Source organism: Manihot esculenta, chromosome 2 (genome assembly GCF_001659605.2).
Source record: "Manihot esculenta cultivar AM560-2 chromosome 2, M.esculenta_v8, whole genome shotgun sequence".
Taxonomy (NCBI): Eukaryota; Viridiplantae; Streptophyta; class Magnoliopsida; order Malpighiales; family Euphorbiaceae; genus Manihot; species Manihot esculenta.
The window spans coordinates 7,225,238-7,246,321 of NC_035162.2; the positions used below are offsets into that span (position 1 = coordinate 7,225,238).

The 21,084-nt window shown below is 39.8% G+C and overlaps 2 protein-coding genes across 3 annotated transcripts; both read left to right on the forward strand.

Moving 5' to 3' along the window:
* The first annotated feature begins 9,666 nt into the window (after window positions 1–9,666).
* On the forward strand, window positions 9,667–13,108 carry LOC110609435 (plant-specific TFIIB-related protein 1). 2 transcript variants are annotated; one of them, XM_021749002.2, is made up of 3 exons: window positions 9,669–10,342; window positions 11,585–11,743; window positions 12,156–13,108. In XM_021749002.2, the coding sequence occupies exons 1-3, from the start codon at window positions 9,749–9,751 to the stop codon at window positions 12,963–12,965; spliced, it is 1,563 nt and encodes a 520-aa protein (XP_021604694.1). In that variant the 5' UTR covers window positions 9,669–9,748; the 3' UTR covers window positions 12,966–13,108. The 2 variants fall into 2 exon arrangements, with proteins under 2 accessions (XP_043810008.1, XP_021604694.1); XM_043954073.1 differs by lacking the exon at window positions 11,585–11,743 and having other exon boundaries at window positions 9,667–10,342.
* A 2,472-nt stretch (window positions 13,109–15,580) lies between these two features.
* Window positions 15,581–18,916, forward strand: LOC110609122 (acidic leucine-rich nuclear phosphoprotein 32-related protein). Its single transcript, XM_021748479.2, has 2 exons — window positions 15,581–17,053; window positions 18,439–18,916. Exons 1-2 carry the CDS (start codon window positions 15,941–15,943, stop codon window positions 18,718–18,720), a joined length of 1,395 nt encoding a protein of 464 aa, XP_021604171.1. The 5' UTR covers window positions 15,581–15,940; the 3' UTR covers window positions 18,721–18,916.
* Window positions 18,917–21,084: the final 2,168 nt, after the last annotated feature.

Here is a 21,084-nt window from a genome sequence, read left to right on the forward strand (position 1 = left end):
TATCTTGGTCTGCAGAGACGAGGTAGTCAAGTTCAGAGGACAGGATGGGTCAGAGGTAGTTTGTTGAGGGAACACAGTAGGGATGCCTAGAGGTTTGATGTCAGCCTATCAGGTATCATAGGGTGCATAGGAAGGATTGTCAGAGGGTTCTAGCTCTTGTTTAAGAGTTTAGCAGTCAGGTCGGGGAAACCTGTAGTTGAGAGTTGTCAGAATAGAGGTGAGGCTTGGTAGATAAGGGTTTTATCCGACCTAGTACCTCACTCTGGAGTGTTCCAGTGTGGTTGTGGGAAAAGAAGGATGGATCCTTGAGATTTTGTAACGACTGTAAGCAGTTAAACAAGGTCACTACCAAGAGCAGGTATTCCCATGCAGGATGGATGATCTATTGGGACAGCTAGTAGGAGCTGTTTGTTTTTCCAAGATAGATCTGAAATTCGGGTACTACCTGTGAGAGTTAGAGTTAGTTTGGGTTAGCAGTGAGAAGAAGCCAGTTAGTAAAGATGAGAAGAGAAGAGAAGAGTAAGGATCAGAGTAGCGCAGTAGAAGCGTTGAGTTTCAGAGGAAGTTGGGTATTGCTAGAGGTGTCTCCTATTGGAAGAGTGTTCTTAGGAGAACCGGGAGTTTTGACTCCGGCAGTGCCGTGTCTCTCTTTTAGGAGAGAGGTTTTTAGGTTTTGCTTGCTTGATCGCTTGCTTGTTTATGTATGATTGATGCTATGTTTCAGTTGCCTGTTTGTTTGTGGAACATTCGGGGACGAATGTTCTTGAAGGGGGGAAGAATGTAATACCCGGCTAGAATCCGGCATCGGGATTCCTGCCTCCCGGCGGAATCTAAGGTGTTGGATCTCTCTAGAAGGGTAGAATGTGTTTTCTAAAATGTTCTCACATGATTTCATGGTTTTAAATGAAAATGAATTGAGTTTTGAAGAGAAAAAGGCCAAGGAGGAAAAACCCAGGTTCGGCCGCCGAAGGTGATGTTCGGCCGCCGAACATGAGATGGTTTCGGATGGACTTTTGGCTTCCGAAAGTTGAGTTGGGCAGAAACCAGGTTCGGCTGCCGAACCTCAAGTTCGGCCGCCGAACATGAGGGACTTTAGGGTGCTGGTTTGGCCGCCGAATGTGGCTCAGCCGGTCGCCTATAAAAGGCCTCAGACCGAAAATGGGCGAGTTTTCTCCCCATTCTCGTGCCCAGGTGAGTTCATGTCCTCCCTTGGTCGATTTCACGTTTTCCTTCAATCTTCTATGGTTTTTATGAGTTTCATTCTTGGTTTTGAAGAGTTTTAAGCTTGGATCAAGGATTTGGAGCTTGGAGACCCCGGAGCTAGTTTCCTCCACATCTCCAAGGTTCGGGTCACACCAACCCTCGATCTCCAAGAGGTTAGTGTAGATCCTTGCTTTTCCTTATGTTTAATGAAGTTTTAAGTAAATTTTATAGAGTTTGATGGTTGAGTTTGGGTAGAAATGCATGTTTAAGGTTTATGTGGGTTTTATACCCAATGTATGTTATGTGATGTTTGTGTTGAGGAGTTTATGTTAGTTTATGCTCCTTTATGCTTGTGGGAGTGAGTATGCATGATTGGGAGAGAGTATGTGAGGATTTGGGTATATTTGAGTTTGGTTTTTGGCTTGGCAGAATCGGACCTGTCGTCCAGAGGGGACCAGGTTCGGCCGCCGAAAGGAGTTTCGGCCGCCGAACCTGCATGGGAGGCAGTCTTTAGGCTGCCGAACGTGCCCCCGAAGGAGGGACTTTCGTTTCTGTCCAGGGGTTTCGGCCGCCGAACCTGCCCCCGAACTTACCCGAGTTTCGTCTCTGGAAGGGACTTTCGGCCGCCGAAGGTGCCGCCGAAAGTGCCCTGTCCAGCCTTTTCATGGTTGTTTTCTATGTATGTTTAAGTGATGTTTAGAGGGGTTTTAGGGGGTATGCTTATGAGTTGTTAGAGTGTGTTTGGCACCTCATGTGAATCCATCTATGTAGGATCGGACCTGAGACATCGAGGTGTCTAGCTTCAGTGCTAGTTGGCCAGTAGAGTTAGCTGAGCAGTGGCTTCAGGTGAGTAGAACTAACTAAATCTTTTATTTTAAGAAATCAAATGTCTAATGCATCTTTTATTTTAAGGAATTCAAATGCCTAAAGCATATGCATGCATCATGTTTATATGTAATAGGATGATTGCACTAGTTTCACGAATATGACGCATTGCATAAATTGCTGTGTATATGATGTGATGGGTGGACCAAGGCGACCTCAATAGCCCACAAGTCTGTCAATGAGTCTTTGTCAATCGGGCAAGTACATGTAGGAAAGCCCTATGAGAGCTCCTTCGGGACCAAGTTTTGACAGAGGGAATGTTGGGGTCATGTCTAACCCTGAGGGGAAGGACGTTTCGAGAACCCTCAAAAATCACCCGCAAGAGGAAGAGATTGCTAGCGTGAACTCAAGCGGGGAAGAAATGTTTGATGTGTATTCGTTGTGATATGACGCATTTCATGAAAGCATGAAATAAAAGAAAGAATGAAATAAAATAAAAATAAATAATGAATAATAATATGAAATCATAATTAATGAACTGTTTTCTCTGTTTCTACTCACTGGGCTCTTGTAGCTCACCCCATTCCCTTAACCCCAGTTTTGCAGGGCCAGAGTAAGTAAGCCAGAGTAAGTCAGATAGAGCTATGGGAAAGAAGAGGTTCAAGCATGGGTTGCCATGTTTGGTTGTAATAGCTTAGCTGTGTTTTGTTTATGTTTGAGTAAGGCTTGATGTGTATGTTTATGGTTATAGTGGATGTTATGTAAGGAAGTTGTTAAAGAGATGATATGTTATGCAATGCTATGTATGTTTTGTATGCTTGTTTAGCTTAGTAGTGGACATGATGATAATGATGATAATGATGATAATGATGATAATGATGATATATGGGCATGATAGATGGACTTGATGTATGGTCCTTATGTATATAAAGAATATGATGAATGGAAAGAGTAATGAGTATGTTATAAGAGATAGAGCCAAGCTAAGAAAAGTATGTGAGATGTATAGTATAGAGTTGTGTTTTGCCTAGTGTTGGTAAATCCCTTGGTTTTGCATGATCAATATGAAAGTTAAAGAAATGTTTTAAGAATGTTTTCAAGTTATATGAAATGTTTTAATGGTTTGAAGTATGTATGGCCGTGAGGGAAGAAAGGGTCTCAATCCCTTGACCCAAAGCGGATATGTTTTTTTACAGCTAGCTTAATGACTCATCTAGTATGAAGTTCTATGTTTCTATACATAGGTCAAGCTGAAATAAAGAAAAAGTTTAAAGGCTTTCTGAAAAAGCTTAAGTTTTTATGAGAATGCTGATCATGTATGGGATTATACCTAGAGTTCAGGATGTCTAGAGGCTTGCTATGGGTCCCGGCGGCCTTAAGCCGATCTGGATCCTAGTGCCGAGCAGTTTGGGGCCGTTACAAGAGGTGTACCGGTTTCCGGGCTGTTACACAGTATCATCCGGGTAAGGCGAATGTCGTGGCAGACGCCCTAAGCCGGAAGTCACTAGGCAGTCTATCCCACATCACGGCAGAGAGGAGACCAGTGGTGAAGGAGTTTTACAAGATCATTGATGAAGGTCTACAGTTGGAGTTGTTTGGTACAGGCGCCTTGGTTGCTCAGATGAAAGTGACACCCGTGTTTCTGGAGCAGGTGGCTCAGAAACAGCATGAGGACCCAGAATTAGTGAAGATTGCCAGGACTGTTCAGTCAGGCAAGGACAGTGAGTTCAGATTCGACCATAAGGGGATCCTCCGCTATGGGAGTCGATTGTGTGTACCAGATGACATAGGGCTAAAAGGAGACATTATGAGAGAGGCTCATAATGCAAGATACAGCATTCACCCCGGGGCCACCAAGATGTATCATGATCTGAAAAAGGTTTATTGGTGGCTAGCTATGAAGAGAGAAGTGACACAGTTTGTGTCAGCCTGCGAAGTGTGTCAGAGGGTGAAGCTGGAACATCAGAAGCCGGCTGGAATGCTTAACCCGCTACCTATTCCAGAGTGGAAATGGGAGAATATAGCTATGGACTTCGTAGTGGGGTTACCGACAGCGTCCAACAGATTGGACTCCATATGGGTGATTGTGGACAAACTCACCAAATCTGCTCACTTCATCCCTGTCAGGAGTGGCTACTCTGTGGACAAGTTGGCGCAGGTGTATGTAGATGAGATAGTCAGACTGCATGGGGTTCCTGTTTCTATAGTGTCAGATAGAGGGCCCCAGTTCACCTCCAGGTTTTGGCGGAGTCTGCAGAATGCCATGGGTACTAGGTTGGATTTCAGCACTGCCTTCCACCCCCAGACGGACGGACAGTCGGAGAGGACCATCCAGACTATCGAGGATATGCTTAGAATGTGTGTGCTGGACTTTGGCGGTTCTTGGAGGCAGCATCTACCTTTGGTGGAGTTTGCCTACAACAACAGCCATCATGCTAGCATCGGGATGGCTCCATATGAAGCTTTGTACGGGAGGAAGTGCAGGTCACCTGTTTGCTGGGAAGAAGTTGGAGAAAAGGCCTTGGCAGGGCCTGAGCTAGTAGAGATCACCAGCAGGGTGGTACCCTTAATCAGAGAAAGAATCAAGACTGCTGCAAGCAAACAGAAGAGTTATGCAGACATCCGCAGAAGACTAGTAGAGTTTCAGGAGGGGGATCTGGTATTGCTCAAGGTGTCTCCAATGAAAGGAGTGGTTCGGTTCGGGAGGAAGGGTAAGCTGGCTCCGCGGTACATCGGACCCTTTGAAGTCTTGCAAAAGATTGGGAATGTATCGTACAAGCTAGATTTGCCTGCTTCAATGGAGAGAATCCATCCGGTTTTCCACGTTTCTATGTTGAGAAAGTTCGTGTCAGATCCGGGCAAGGTTCTTAGTGAGCCTGATGTGGAGATCCAAGAGGATCTCACCTATGTTGAGCAGCCAGTACGGATCATAGACACCCAGATCAGAAAGCTAAGGAACAAGGAAATCCCGATTGTGAAAGTCCTTTGGAACCACCACAATTTGGAAGAATGTACTTGGGAGACACGGGAGTCTATGCTCCGGCAATATCCTCATCTCTTTTAAGGTTAGTCTCTATGTATTTCATGTATGTATGCTATGTTGTTTGCTACGTATGTACTAGTTGAGGAACATTCGGGACGAATGTTCTTAAGGGGGGGAGAATGTAATACCCGGCTAGACTCCGGTATCGGAATTCCTACCGTCCGGTGGAATCTCGGATGCCGGAGACCTCTAGGAGGGTAGAATCATGTTTTATAAAAATGTTTTAATGTGTTTTATGATTTTAAGTATGAAATTAAATGAGTTTTTGCATGAAAATTCCTTGGAGGAAAACCCAGGTTTGCCGCCGAAAGTCAAGTTCGGCCGCCGAACATGCATGCGTTTTGGAGGCACGTTAGGCCCCCGAAAGCATGAGTTAGGGAAGTCCAGTTTCGGCCGCCGAAAGTCAAGTTCGGCCGCCGAACATTGCATGGATGCGGAGGCACATTCGGCCCCCGAACGTGGCCTGGCCAGCCACCTATAAAAGGGGCACTTAGCCGAAATGGGCGAGTTTTCTCCCATCTTCGGCCACAGCAAGCTTCCGACCTTCCCTTTTGCAACTCTTGTGTTCTTCCTCCAAATCTCTTCCATTTTTCTTGAGTTTTAAACTCACATTGCAAGTTTTGAGCATTTAAACCAAGTTTTGGAGCTTTGGGAACTCAGGAGCTCATTTTCGTGGATCTCCAAGTTTAGGTCGTCTCCCTCTCGATCTTCAAGAGGTAAGAGCCGATCTTAAGCTCCTTATGTGTTTTTAAATAAGTTTTATGCAAGATCTATGGGTAGAAATGCATGTTAGGTTAATATTGATGTTTTGAACAATGTGTGTTGATTGTGTGTGTTTGAAGTGTTGTAGTTGGGGTATATGACTGTTTGAGACCCCTAGAAACTTGTATGCATGTTTTGGTTGAGATTTATGCATGATTTGAGGTTTTGGGAGGCAAGGGGTTCATGTGAACCAAGTTTCTGCCCTTCTGGCAGAAACCAGGTTCGGCCGCCGAAGGGAGTTTCGGCCGCCGAACCCCCTTGTGGAGGCAGCATTCGGCTGCCGAAGCTTGCCCCCGAAAGAAGACTTTCAGATCTGTCTGGGAGGTTCGGCCGCCGAAGGTGCCGCCGAACCTGCCTGACTTTCGGCTCTGGAGGGACTTTCGGCCGCCGAACCTGCCGCCGAAAGTGCCCTGTTCAGCCATTTCTTGCATGTTTTTATGTGATGTTTTCAGGATGTTTTAGGGGGTTTTTGGGGAGTATTTTAGAGTTATGTTCAAGTATGTTTGGTCCCTCATTTGAGTCCACCTGTGTAGGTTCGGACCCGAGGAACCGAGAACCCCAGCAGTGAGGTCAGCTGCTTCGGTGTTGTCAGAGTCAGCCAGAGGTGAGTGGAACTAAACTTAATCTTTTAAATTAAATGTTTTATCATGTTTCATGCATCATGATTATGCAATAGGATGATTGCATTAGTTTCACGAATATGCCGCATTGCATCGATTGTTGTTGATGTGGGTGAATGTTGGATGACCCAATTAGTCCATGACAGGAAGACCAGGACCCCATTCTACGGCCTGGCACTATGTAAGGAAAGACCAGGACCCCATGCTACGGCCTGGCACAATGTTAGCTTGGACTAATTGGTGACAAGTTCACCCAACCCTTATGTGAATTGTCTGTGTTATGACGCATTTCATTGGAGCATAGTGTTATTATGTTTTATAGTTCTGCTCACTGGGCTTTTAGCTCACCCCTCTCCCTTTACCCCCAGGCTTGCAGGTGCAGTATAGTGCGGGAGTCCGGATAGAGTAAAGAAGTCATGCTTATGTAATAGCTAGCAATGGACATGATCAAATTGTAATGTAAAAGTACAGTATAGTTATGTAAGGATGTTTATGGATGTTAGAGGTGTGCTTGACCATAGATTGTTGTTATCCCTTTTATTACATGATCGTAGAGATTTTTATGATGTTTATGTAACCAACTCAGCATATGTTATGTCACCCATTGGGGACACTGATGAGATCCCACAGAGGGATCAATGTTATGTTAATGTTTATGCACAGGTTGAGTTTGGTTGGTGTTTATGGAAAGAAAAGTTTTTAATTTTTATGTATGTTGTGGATCATGTATGGGATTATACAGGTTTACAGGTTATATGTCAGGCTTGCTACGGGTCCCGGCGGCCTTAAGCCGATCTGGATCCTAGCGCCGGTAGCGGTCCGATTTTCGGGTCGTTACAATGGATATCCTTTAGGATTTTCTTGCCTTCCTGCATATTTAGAAGACTTCCTTATTACCTGTTTGGCTGATAACTCATCGGTTGGAAGGTTATCTTGCGCCAAAAATTTATATACGAGCGTCATCCATGATTCCCCCTTTTCTATGGAAAAAGACTCCTCCCCTTCTATTGCTGGAGTGTGTAATTTCTCGAGCTGAAACAATTAAGTCAAGTGTTATTCACCCGCCGCTGCCATTTTAGCCAGAAGATTCTCCTCTTTATTGTTGCCTCTAGCTACTTGGCAAAGTTTGCAGCTGCTCTGTCCTTCTTTGATTCACTCCATAAGAATTGAAACTTTTTCTCATATTTGACAAGATTCATTTCTTGGACTTTGAATTGTCCCTGGCAATATTGATGGATGGCAACAAGTAATGATCTTTCGGACAAGCTTTATTCAGGTCAGTGAAATCTATACACATTCTCTATTTCCCGTTAGCTTTCTTCATTTGGACTGCATTGGCGGTCCCTATGGGATACTGAACTTCTTTTATCAACCATGCACTCAAAAGCTTACCAACCTCTTCTTTGATCACCTGTTGCCTCTCTGGTGCAAACTTTTTTCTTTTGTTGAACTAATTTAATAGTCTTATCAATAGATAGCTTGTAAGTGATGAGAGCTAGGTCTACACCTGTTACATCTTTTGAAGACCAAGCAAAGGTGGTTATTCGGCTCTTTAGCAATTCTATTAGACAGTCTTTGTATTACCGGTTAATGCAATACCGAATTGTACTTTTTATTTCTCACCTATCTAGACCTCCTCTACTGAGTTTGCCGGTTTCGGCTTTACGTGAGATTCTGACTTTTCCAGCAAATCGATGAGCATCATTGCTTTCCCGAGACTTGTTAGCGGGTGTTCATAACCTTGTTTGGCCAACCTCATATATCCTCGAACTACGGCTATTCCTCCTGGAGCTGGTAGCTTAAGACACATGGCACCCATGTTAATAACAATACCGTGGTAGTTTAGGACTGGGCGGCCGAGTATTTCATTGTATGTAAATGGGATGTTTACCAACGCAAATTTTGCATACAACTCTCCCCTATATTTTTCATCACCTAATCCTACTAACAGATAAGAGACTTTGGCAAGACTATTTTTGTCAAAGCCTAACTTGTTAAAAATATTTAATATGAGAAGGTTAATAGAACCATATATATCTATCAATACTTGCCTTACCTCGTATCTGTTCAAGATGATCTTAACGACCAGCGGGTCATTCTGAAAGAATCCAATTACTTTATTTGCAAGGCCGAACCTTACCTCTTGCTTGGCCCATAGTTCTTGTTTAACTGACAGAACGTCCTCTGCTACACGCTTATTCTTTCCTTTAGCCTTATCAGGTCCTCCTGTAATGACATGCACGATTCCGGCTATTCTAAGAGATAGAAGGGAAGGACAAGAGTTCGGTGTTCATTCAAATGAATATAGAGAATTCGATGGATTTCCAACTACGAAACCAAATGATATTGCGGATATTTGATCAATTACGTGGCTGGAATGGAGCTACGCTGTGATTGGCTAGAACCTGCAAGGAAGAGAAAGTGAGGTGGTGGTGGTTGCCTATGGCAGTTACTCCGATGTTCAAGTCAGTATATCGAAGAATAGAGAGAATGTAATGAATTAATTAGAATATTTGTAGTAGAAAATAACATACTTTTGCCTCTGTGATTTTTCTCGTTTTATACTGTAAGAAGGTGGAAACAAATTTTGCATTTTACGATAATCTGAAGGTGATGTGGCCAGTTGCTTGATATGAGATATTGCTAGCCAATAGATTGGTAATCTTGCGATTAGATGCGTAATGGAGATACGCTGGATTATGTTTGATAATAATAATTTTGTGTCAATACTCGCCTTATTAGAGTTTCGAAAAGAACGGATCTTTAATGATGAACCGAGTGTTAAAATATTCAAATTTTCTTTCTTCAGACTAGACTGTATTATCTACTTAATAGATTTTTACCATGTGGTCTTGTCTTATTAGGAATCATTTAAAAAAAACTTATTAATTCATTTCACAACACACTAAATATTTATTGTTATTTTGTAAATAAATGCAAATAAATAATAAAAATCTCATGCATTAAAAAATTTTAAGTGTGATTTGGCTAGACTTTAATTGAAATCAAGTTATAATTTAGTATTTTTTTTAGTTAGTTTTAAAAGTTCTAGAGTTTATTTGTCCCATGAGAAATATATATTTTATTTATTTTAAAAATTTAAAAATTTATTTAATTTATCTAATGCATATTTAGAACTTAAAAAAAAAAAAACTTTTGCGCCTAATTTTAATAAAGCTTGTAAACTCATAATAATTTACTTTTTCTTATAAGAGAATATTAGTTGCTTTTAAACCTCCATAAACCTCTGTTTTATCTTGTAGAAGTGCCTCTTGCCGGCAATAGCACCAGAAAAATGAAGTGCCCTTATTGCTCGTCGGCGCAGTCGCGGTGCGCCACCACAAGCTCAGGCCGCTCAATCACGGAGTGCACATCATGCGGCCGAGTCGTCGAGGAACGTCAATTCCAACCTTATCATCTATTTCACATTCGAGCCCAAGACAACCCTCTCTGTCTGGTTACATCCGATCTTGCAAGCCTCCACCACCAGGCTCTCCATGCTCGTCAAGGAGACGAGGAGGACCCATTCGAGCCCACGGGGTTCATCACCGCATTCTCCACTTGGTCTCTTGAGCCGAGCCCACTCTCCCTCCGTTCTTCCCTCTCATTCTCGGGTCACCTCGCTGAGCTGGAGCGCACTCTTGAATTAACCAACTCATCATCGAATCCGACTTCATCCACGGTGGTTGTCGATAATCTGAGGGCCTATATGCAGATTATTGATGTGGCTTCAATTTTGGGGTTGGATTGTGATATTTCAGATCATGCGTTTCAATTGTTTAGGGATTGTTGTTCGGCTACTTGCTTGAGGAACCGCAGCGTTGAAGCTCTTGCCACTGCTGCTCTTGTTCAGGCCATTAGGGAGGCTCAGGAGCCCAGAACCCTTCAGGTATAATGAATTTTCTGCTTTGTTAATAATCCAGTTCATGCCTTGGATTTTTGGGGAGTTATATAGAATATTTTCTTGAATTTTCCCATTACCTGTTAATGGGTTTCGTGTCAGCTTCCCTAGTGTCGGAGTTGAACCAAATTTTGTGATAATAAGTGTTTCCATGGGGAAACAAATTGTTCTCAGGGTGCTTTTGGCTCTCGACTTAAGTACCTATATTTGCTCAATGCTCATATGCATTAAATTAGCCTGCATTTTGATTCCATATCTGAATATATATATATATATGTATGTATGTTGCACTTGTCTTTTTAATGCAAGCCTGTGATCGAAATTCAAAGGTGCGAAGGAGCAGGAAAGGGGTCATATACCATACACTTATTTGTTACCTGCCATGTAGAGGGTACTTTATAGATGAGCATCATTATATTGTTGTCGAAGTCATTGAGAATTACAAGTTTCATCATTGAGTTATTGCTGTTCTGTTCTCTCGCTGAAAGAATAAACTGATGATGTGTGGTGTGGATATGTTGTTAAGCAGAGGATCTTTGTCAGTTTTATTACCGTTCAGTAGGCTTCTCGGGATTCCTTTTTCTCCATCTTCTGAATTTCCCTCGTACTGAATCTTATTTGATACATATCCTGTTTCATTGCCTTGTTTGAAATCACAGTGAAGTTGTCTGACTACAGACTATATCTTCTTTGAAGACTTTGAGGAACATGATGGGGCTTGGCTGTTCTTGCATACTTTCTTGTGGTTAAGAATTTATTTTATGTGCCAACTCTTGTGCTTCTCGTTCTTTTTCAATTTGTGCTGGTAATTCTCCAAACCTATTACTATTTTTAGCAACTGCTGAATTTTGATTTGTGCATGTCATCCAATAAAATTGGAATGGCCCCTGCACAAGGATGACACGCACAAACCGAGAAATGGTCCAAAAACGTCATCTAGGAAATTATCACAGTACAATAACAAGTCTTAATGACAATAAGAAAATTGCTTTGCTGTTCAATAGATAAGCACGTATTTAATGAGCATCATTAATTGTTTCAGTGTTGATGGAATTTAATTTCAGCTTAAAGTAAAACTTTTTCTTTGCACTGTATCTTGGATTCTTCTCATTTATGTTTGATAGTTTGCTTACTTATGTCATACTTGAGTGTAATTAAGTAGTCAAGGTGGTCTCAAAATGTTTTCGGTCACGAGTATCCTCTAAAATTAACCTGTAATTGATATAACAGGAAATCTCAATAGCAGCCAATGTTCCTCAAAAGGAGATTGGGAAGTACATCAAGATACTAGGTGAAGCTTTGCAACTGAGTCAGCCTATAAATAGTAATTCCATTTCAGTGCATATGCCTAGATTCTGCACGCTCCTCCAATTAAACAAATCTGCTCAGGTACTTTGTTTTATGGAATTTACTTACCGAGTTAGAAAAGCTAGGTTTCTAGATTCTAGCTGAAAGGCCAATCATATTTGAAGGATTGAAAGTGCCTGGAAGTTGTAAACCAAATGAAAGGGAAAAAAAAGAGAGGAGAAAATCCTACCTTTACCTTGACTTGGTAAGAAGAAATGAAAGAATAAAAAGAAAAAAAAAATCTACAGTAACATATTTGCAAACTATAACCTGGTGATACTTAAACTTTCATTAAACTAAAAATGTTATGCATAATATTGATGATGGAAAAAAAAAGAAAGAGAATTGGAACTGTCTGTCCTTTTAACATGAATGATTGTGCACGTTTTTTTAATTTTTTTTTTCAAACGTTTGGTTTCACTTGATGAAATTGGCCAATAATTAACTTTGCTAGGAATTGGCGACCCATATCGGAGAAGTTGTTATCAACAAATGCTTCTGCACTCGCAGGAATCCCATTAGCATATCGGCAGCGGCTATATATCTGGCATGCCAATTAGAAGACAAGCGAAAGACACAAGCTGAGATTTGTAAGGTGACAGGTCTCACTGAGGTCACACTCAGAAAAGTCTACAAGGAACTATTGGAGAATTGGGATGATCTACTCCCATCCAATTATACTCCTGCTGTCCCTCCAGAAAAAGCATTTCCTACTACAACAATTTCTTCAGGCCGTGCATCTACTCCTAGAGTTGACCCAGTTGAATTAACATCATCATCTTCAGACAAAGACAAACAACCAGAGAACAAACCAAATAAAACAAATGATGTATTGCTCAGGGGCAAGGAGGATGCTGAAAGCAACAGTAATTCTCGTGGGGCTCGCGCCCCTGCATGGCCGATTTTCAGACAGCCCTGGCTTCAATTTGGAAGTTCTGGAGCTAGGACTTCAGGAGAGAAAATTCAAAATACAAATCGAGGGGATGTCAATGAGTTGCAGTCTGACTGTCAAGAACTGGAAGAGAAAATAGATAAGCTAAAAATGGATAAAGACTCAACAGCTGTGGCTAGGCCAAACCAGATTTCTAGCTCCCCAGCTTCATGTGTGAGTACAATCACCTGGCCATTTCGTGCCACACCTTCATCAGGGTCTTCTCCAATTGTTCAGCCCCCACCTAAATTAGCACCAGGTTATGCTGAGCTAAAAGGTGTTGGCTATCAAAATGGTGGTAAAAATGCAAATGTGAGTGGGGAAAACAAGTAGCAGGGGTGATTTTGGTCATGCTGTTCTGTTGTATATTTTAGGTTATGTGATAAGCTATGGTCATGACTTTCTGCATTTACTGATCTGCGACTTTTGTTGAATATTTCAAAATTCAGCAAGCATGCATCTTCTTCCTTTGTGCACTTGTTGGGACAGGAATTTCTCTCTTGTTGGTTCTATATGAGAAACAAACATGTGTGGCCCGTAAGGGCATCATAAACGACAGCGAGAGGTGGCTATTGCCTATAGGATTTGGAAATTAGATGGGCAGATACAAGGCATTTGATGGGTTAGAATTTTAAGATCTGTTTGTGCCGGGATTATCTTTTCCTAGTCTCCATCAACTAACTTAGCAGTCTTGTAAGTTTCTAGCATATGAATTACCTACCAGTTGCTCCAAAATCCACTCTACCATGGAACAGCTCATTCTGGGTGTGTTGCTTCTATGATCACTGAAGAGCCGGGTCGGACTATTGTTCCTCTGGTATTCCAGCTAATTACCGTGCACGCAGCCCCGTGGAATTGCTAATAATGCTTCTACTGGCAAGCCTGAATTGCATTTGCAAAAACTCTGCTATTTTGAAGCTAACGACACTATTTCTGCAAATCTACCTTTTATAATTTTTGGTCATTTGCATTACGTAATGCATCACAACTGATAGTTCCCACTGGTGGTGGACCAAGTATCAAGAATAGGATTAGTATCTGTTGCCCGTTGGCGCATGAATGATCGTTGTGACTGGAAGGGGGAGGTTGATCTCGAACCATTCATGAGCTGCCATTCTGGCTATATCAGCTCTTTCTTATTGGATTTGGATGTATTGACCGGAAGTATAATTTACTTTCTCATCTTCCAAAGATTCCTATCCCACTCTTGGAGGAAATTTTCAGTTCTTACCGAGATTAACTCATGAAAAACATTACTCATCGCCGAGAGCTGTATATCTCACTTTCCTTTTGACGTGTTGATATGTCTAATCCACACAGAAATTCTTGCATGCTGTCCTCCACAGGGACGATCTTTATCTTTTGGTGGGATTGGAGCTTCCGCATGGATTCTTATTCTGTTGCTTGGCCTTGATTTGAAGTTGTTCCAACCGATACCTCTAAATTCCCCCCCCGGTTTCTCGTTTATATTCAAATTTAACACAGTTGTAATGGTAACATCATCTTTTTCAGAATTGTCATTTCACTATCAATTAGCACTCTTTGAATTTTCTACACTGCTTTGTTGTGTTGTAGATTTGCCAATTGCCAAGGACTCTTTCTTTGTTATGCGGTGTAGGCAAAGATAGATTCCAATTCCAATTCCAATTCCGAAGTTGGATTAAAATTACAAGGCTTCCTCGAGGCTAAGCTTCCCAAAAAAGAATCTATGTCATCTGCAATTAATATATGAGAGATTGTGGATTGTAAGCCATTTTTCTTTGTTTAAATAGTATTTTATTTATTAATTTCATGGCATATTTTTTATTTATTATGTCCAAGAAAATAAAATTTATTAATATCAATACTAATTTAAATAATCTGAATTATTTAATTTTAATCATAATATGAGGGCAGAATATATTAAAAAATTTAAACGAAAATTATTATTTTAATTATCAAAGATTTATTAATTATATATTTTTAATTCATGTAAAAGTATAGATCAGCTAATTTTTATGAAAGGATGCGGTATTTATAAGTGTGGAATTTTTAATTATTATGTAAAGAAAAATTAAATGGAAATACCTAAAATTATGATTTTTTAAATTTAATAATCCAATCTAGACAATTAGAGCTCAAAAATTACTGTCTAATATATGTTTCTAAAAATTTTGTATAATTACAAACGCATAAAAAGTTCTTTCATTAAATTAAATGTAATATTAAATAATACGTAATATTATGAAGAGAGTTAATGTAAAAATGTGTGATTTTAATTTTTTTTTGTTTCTTTCGTTGTATAATTTTTATAGATTTTTTTTATTTTTTACATTATAATAATATTTAAATTAATTATTATAATTTTATTTAATTTAATTTTTAAAAAATCTTTTTAATATTTAATATATATAAAATGAGTATAATTAAAAATAATAAAAAATTATAAGTAAATTAATTTATAATGATTTCTATTTTTATCTATATTTTTTGAAAAAAAAAATCATAGTCAGAGAATGATCATTATCATCCTGAAACGACGTTTAGCGTGGCATTTCTGTGATTTGTCCATAAATAAGTGGCTATTTGTTTACATGCCTTGATACTTACACCAAATGTGACGTGTCAAACATGGCGAGGCAAAGGCACGGAAGAGCCACTCTCTCGTTTCTCTCCCTCAAATCCCTCTCTCTACCTCTACCTACATTCATCTGGAAAACAAACACACCAACTTCAGATCACCACCGTCTATTTTGTCCACGTCACCGATCCCCATCCCACTCAATCGAACAGTCCATATTCCTCCAATAATTAACTAGACCATGCTTAATCCCTAACCCCGCACCAGCCCCCGCTAACCTTAGCCCAGCCCCAGCCAGTCTCCCGAACCGCGAATCAAACCGGCCCAAACTTTTATCCTCGAGTTGCCCGCTCGTACCCAATAGAAACTTGGACTATAAACAAGAGAGAGAAAATAGAAATCAGTCGTATTTTCTCTTGGAAGCAAATTTGCTACTTATTACAAGAAAGAGGGATAGGGAGAGAGAGACCGTACATCTGAAAAGGAATTAGGGTTTTAAACGGTTCAAACAGATAATTATCAATTCTTGTTTTGATCCTTAAATTTAGGGTTAGGGTTATTGGTTCTTTCACGAATTTCTTCTTCAGTTTGGCTTTGAAAAGTTCCCTCTGTTTAGTGTCATATGGTGCAGATTAATTCTTATTTATGCTTTGAATCTTTCTACTGAGAGCGATATATTGGATAGAGAATTTTCATTTTATAGGTGCAGAGAAATTTAATTGATATAAAGGAGAGGGTTTCGCATTTGATGGATGAGATCTGGGAGAGGGCAGTGGATACAGCTTTAGACGGCCAAACGGACAACGCGGCGGCTCGAACCCTAACCCTAGACGGCGCGGTGAAGTGTGTGCACGGTCGGCTTCCTCCACCCAGCCTTTTGGAGAAGTTCGAGAACCTTCAGCACCTCTCCGTCGCTAATATAGGAGTCTCGACGCTCGAGCAGTTCCCTCGCCTTAGGAACCTTCAGAAGCTCATACTCTCTGACAATCGCATCGCTGGCGGGCTTGAGTTCCTTGTCGAGGCTGGCCTCGACTCTCTTCGGGACCTTGACTTGTCGAATAATCGCATCCAATATATCGAAGATCTTGCACCATTGGCTCAGTTAAAGCTCATTTCTCTTGATCTCTATGAGTGTCCGGTCACCAGAGTGAAGGATTATCGATCTAGGGTTTTTGGATTGATCAAATCTTTGAAGTATTTGGATAAAATGGACGCAGAGGAGAATGAGAGGCCTGAATCTGATGAGGAGGAGGATGAAGAAGAGGACGAGGAGGATGATCCTGGGAGTGGCGAGATTGATGGAGAGGAGAGGCCCTATAGGTTGAATAATGGGCACAATGAAGGGGCTGAAGGGATCGTTGATGTGGATGAGGATGAGGAAAGCGATGCAGATGAGGAGGAGACGGAGACTTCAAGGCGGATTAATGGGCCCAACCAGAATGGTTTTAGAGTAGCAGCTGTGGAGGAAAGAGATGGTGGAGATGAGGAGGAGGAGGGCGATGAGGAGGAAAATGAATCTGGTGAGGAAATTGATGAGGAGGGAGATGAAGATGATGATGTGGTGGAGGTCCATGAGATTGACGATAGTGAGGATGAGGAGGATGGAGTTGAAGATGAGGATGATGATGATGAAGATGATGATGACGACGAGGAGGATGAGGAAGAGGAGGTGGACAATGATGAGGCAGAATTTGCAGAGCCAGAGAGTACAGGAAGGTTAACAAGCACAGAAGGGGAGATTGATGGCCATGATCAAGGAGAGGATGAGGTAGAAGAGGATGATAACGGGGAGACTGGAGAAGAGGAACAGGGTGTTGACGATGATGGGGAATTTGACGATGAAGAAGAGGGTGAGGAAGAGGTAAGATACTCTAGGATGTAATTTGATCCTTCATTTTAGTTTCTTTTGCTATAAATGTGTGGTTTAGTTGAATTAACTGTTCGATAGCTATTCTTCCTCAGAATTATGGAAGGAGGGGTGGGGGGTGCATAGCTACTGTTACTGTTCCATTCTCATCTTATTCACTGCTTACTTGATTTCTTGCATTTTGGTCTGAATTTTGACTGATATTGCCAGCTGGTTTCTTGCATTTTCTTCTATATGAAATTTTACTCGTTTTTTAATATTGTGTTTACATGATGTAGACATTCTTTGTGCCATTTTGTTAGTAAACAGAGATTGTTTTTCCTTTTACTGGGATTGCTGTCATGGTCAATTTGTTAAGTGGCCACTATAAAAAATTGTAACCTGCAGTTTTTAATGCAAAAACAGGCGCGACCATATAGCATGTGTAGGAGACTGGAGAATTAAATATTACCTTTTGGATTCAATGATTTCCTTCCCCCCACCAAAGCATTTCTGTACTGTTGAGAATGATGTGGAAATGGGGGGTGGGAGGAGGGGGGAAGAGGAGAGGAAAATTTCATATTTCATTAGTAACCATGATGTAGTAAGTAAAATATTGGGAGCTGGCTTGTAATCTGCTGTAATTTATCAACTTTCTTATATCTTGTGGTTTTCTAATATGCTGTTATAGAAAAGATATGCTAGACAATGAATGTGCTGTTTGGTTGCAGTACAGTTGCCCTTTTTATGCAACATATTGTGCAATTTACCTTTACTGTGCATAACAAGTGTAGCAAGTTAGTCTTTGAACTATTTCAAGAACTTAATTACATTTGAAGTTGTTTTAGTTTCCGTTTCAATAGCTAGTGGATAGCTTGGCAGGGTACTGTTCATGCCTATATTTGTTTCTCGTCCCCTGCTTTTTTATGAGAGGCCTTTTTTCTTAAAAAAAAATGCATGTTTTTAGCTGAGTGGCCTCTGCATCTCTTTTGTTTTGTTGTTAAATGTTTCATATGTCCATATTTATGTGTTGAAGTGCAATTTCTGTATGTAATTTCTTGTTTAATGGAGTTGTTTTTATTTATTGGTATATATTTTAACAGTGTATCTATTGCCTGTTCAGATATGCCTTGTTGATGTTAGCCATGTTTTCTGCATTTTGATCAATTAACATGACTTGACTGTTTAGTAATAATTTATTACTTGATGGGTACTTTGCTTCTTGGTTAATCTCCTTTTTGTTGTTTCCCTCCCCTTTTTAATGAAAATGTTTGGCTTTTGTGAGATTTGTTAAAACTTTTGTGCATGGGTGTCTATTTTATTTTCTGTGATTCACATACTGCTGATAATATATTTTTGTGAGACGCCTAACTGATATGGATTTCTCTCTGCAATGGCAGGATGAAGAAGATTCTGGTGCAGGATATTTGGTTCAACCAGTGGGGCAGGCTGAAGTGCATGATGCTGGAGGTAGTGACATGGAGCTAGGAAATGAAGAAGATGATCATGAAGGGGAGGAAGAAGTTGAAGACGATGATGAAGTTCAGGTACTGCCATCATCATCATTATCACACCATAAAAGGAAGAGAGATGAAGATTTGGATTTGGACGAGGATGATGATGAAGATGAGGAAGATGATGATGTTGTTGAGTACAGCAAATCATCGAAGAAGCACCACTAGCTACTGTTGATCTGCTGAGTGAAAAGTGTTTTTGTTAAAAGCCTCTGCTTTGGCTTGGAAACAGAGAAACTTGTTAGATAGATTGTTTGGTAGAATGCCAAACGGTAGTGATTTTGGCAATGTTGATGGAAAGGAATTGTATGTGTTGGGTGGAATGATGTTAGTTCAAGAAGTTGTTAGTATCATTGTCCCGCTAGCCTTTTCTTATATAGCCGTTAGTGATGGTTAATTCAAAAGGTAGTTACGAGTTCACCGCCCATTTTGTGCACCCCCCGGGGTCTGTTTCTGAAGTAGAATAATTGGAGACTTGGAGGGACAAGAGGGCGGGGAAAAGAACTTTGCCTTCGATTTGGCGGTAGCTGTTTTGAAAATGGCCGAGAGGGAAAACTAGCAAGGCTTTTCTGTACCAAGCGAATAATTGAATTGGGCTTTGGGAATTTTGGCCTCGTTGTTCTCGAGTGCGGGTGGAGAGTTGCTTTTGCTTAGGGGTTCTGTTAATTCATTAGTTGGAGCGTGCTCGCACTCGAGGGTCAGATAGCGTGTTCTACTTGTTTCGCGAACCTGGAGAAATTATTCACTAAAGCCCCGAGCCACGTGATTGTGCTTCATTTGTTGGTTTTTTTTTTTTTTTTTTTTTCCATCAATAAACTAATAATTGTGAAATTTTATAGGAAGTGGGTTCCTGCGGCTTCGACCGCTGTCCCAGTGTTCCTTCGCATTTATAGAATTATATATTAAAAATATTTTTCACTATTAAAAGTTCTGTTACAATTAGATCATCTTACAAGTTATGGACTAAAAATGTGTTTTGGAATATCAATTTTTCATATAACCTTTTCGAATAGAAATGTTTAAGATTCTTTTTATTTATTTGAAAAAAGAAGACAATATCCTGCATTAAGATTAAGGTAAAAGATAAAGAATTTCAATTCACTTATTAAACTGTTTTATTTTTTATTTTTTTTAACAACTCTTATAATATGTTTTTATACATGCCCTGTTCTTTAAAAAAAATAAACATGTTTTTTTTTTTTAAATTGCAACTACTAAAAGGTGCAATTTTCTCATAATATTGTCAAAATTATCACTAATTTTAACGAAGATACTAAAAAAAACTTATAAATTAACTGGTTTTATTTTTGTTACACATTCTAAATGAAAAGATATATGAAAATTAATCGTACCTACACATCCTTAAATGCATATTATTATGCTTTGCTATCAAAGTATAAAGTTTAAAATATTTCAGGTAAATAAAGCAAATGTTAAAAATAATAAAATTATCATTACTAACGCTATACAAGTTATATATTCGGTTAGTGAAATTTTGTATCTGCCAAAAAAGAGCATCTGAAATATGTTGCTGCTACTTGATTACTACCAGCAGCAGCCTCTGTAAATCTCAAGTGTGGGTTCAACATTGGCGTTCAGTGACCAAAACAAGTGGAAGATTACATCAGCGACTGCGCACGGTCACGAGCACCGCAAAGGTGACCAGTAGCGCAATGGAGATAGCTGCGATTACCGGTGGATTAATCGCGACTCTAGCGATTTTGGTGGTCTCTGAAGACGAAAAGGTGTATGCTTCCACCAGGGCCTAGAGGGCCATTACAAGGGTGAGTTACCTGATAGTACATTATCCAACAAGGCTAAAACTGGATTTATTCTGCCCGATGGTAATGGTCCATTTGGGTTGCTAGCTAGGCCGAGGAGCTGTAAAAGAATTACCATACTTTTGCTTGCCATTTTCATTGCAGTTCCTTGACAAATGGATATATTTCGGGGGAATATCCTCTCATTTCCTAAAACATGAAAACTAAAGATATCAAACAATTGGCAACTGAGATGTCTGTGATTTTCTAATTTGATATCTGCTTTTAGGGTTCATCCTTTTAGTTCCAATTCTGATAGGAAAGCACACTGAATATTTTGATCCTTTCAGTTGTAATTGAATGGAAAGTTTGTTTTGTTCAATTGGGTACGGCGCTAGGAAAGTAGACATTGATATCTTTGTTGTGTGTTTCTGTTTCGTTTGTGATAAGGAAAAAAAAAAAAAGATTGATAATATTTATTTTTATAAGTTAGTTAAAACATTTTATATCAGCTATGAGTCATTGCGTCATATAGATAGAAAAATTCGAACAGAAATATATTAATTAGACAGATAAATAAATATATATTTACATTTTTTTTAATTTTTTATGTATTATAATTAAATGAGTTAGAATTTAAATTTTTTAATAAAATTTCTAATTTTAAAATATGAATTATTAATAGAAAATATATTTTATATAAATTAAAAAAGTTAGACCTCGTTTAGTTCAAAAAGGTTATTTATTAGAAAGTGAATTTTTCAGAAAGCAA

Excerpts from the sequence above, each read along its gene's own strand:
- LOC110609435 (XM_021749002.2), top strand. The coding sequence starts at position 9,749 with ATGAAGTGCCCTTATTGCTCGTCGGCGCAGTCGCGGTGCGCCACCACA. Across the intron at positions 10,343-11,584 it reads AGGAGCCCAGAACCCTTCAG|GAAATCTCAATAGCAGCCAA; the intron begins GTATAATGAATT and ends TTGATATAACAG. Across the intron at positions 11,744-12,155 it reads AATTAAACAAATCTGCTCAG|GAATTGGCGACCCATATCGG; the intron begins GTACTTTGTTTT and ends TAACTTTGCTAG.
- LOC110609122 (XM_021748479.2), top strand. The coding sequence starts at position 15,941 with ATGGATGAGATCTGGGAGAGGGCAGTGGATACAGCTTTAGACGGCCAA. Across the intron at positions 17,054-18,438 it reads AAGAAGAGGGTGAGGAAGAG|GATGAAGAAGATTCTGGTGC; the intron begins GTAAGATACTCT and ends CTGCAATGGCAG.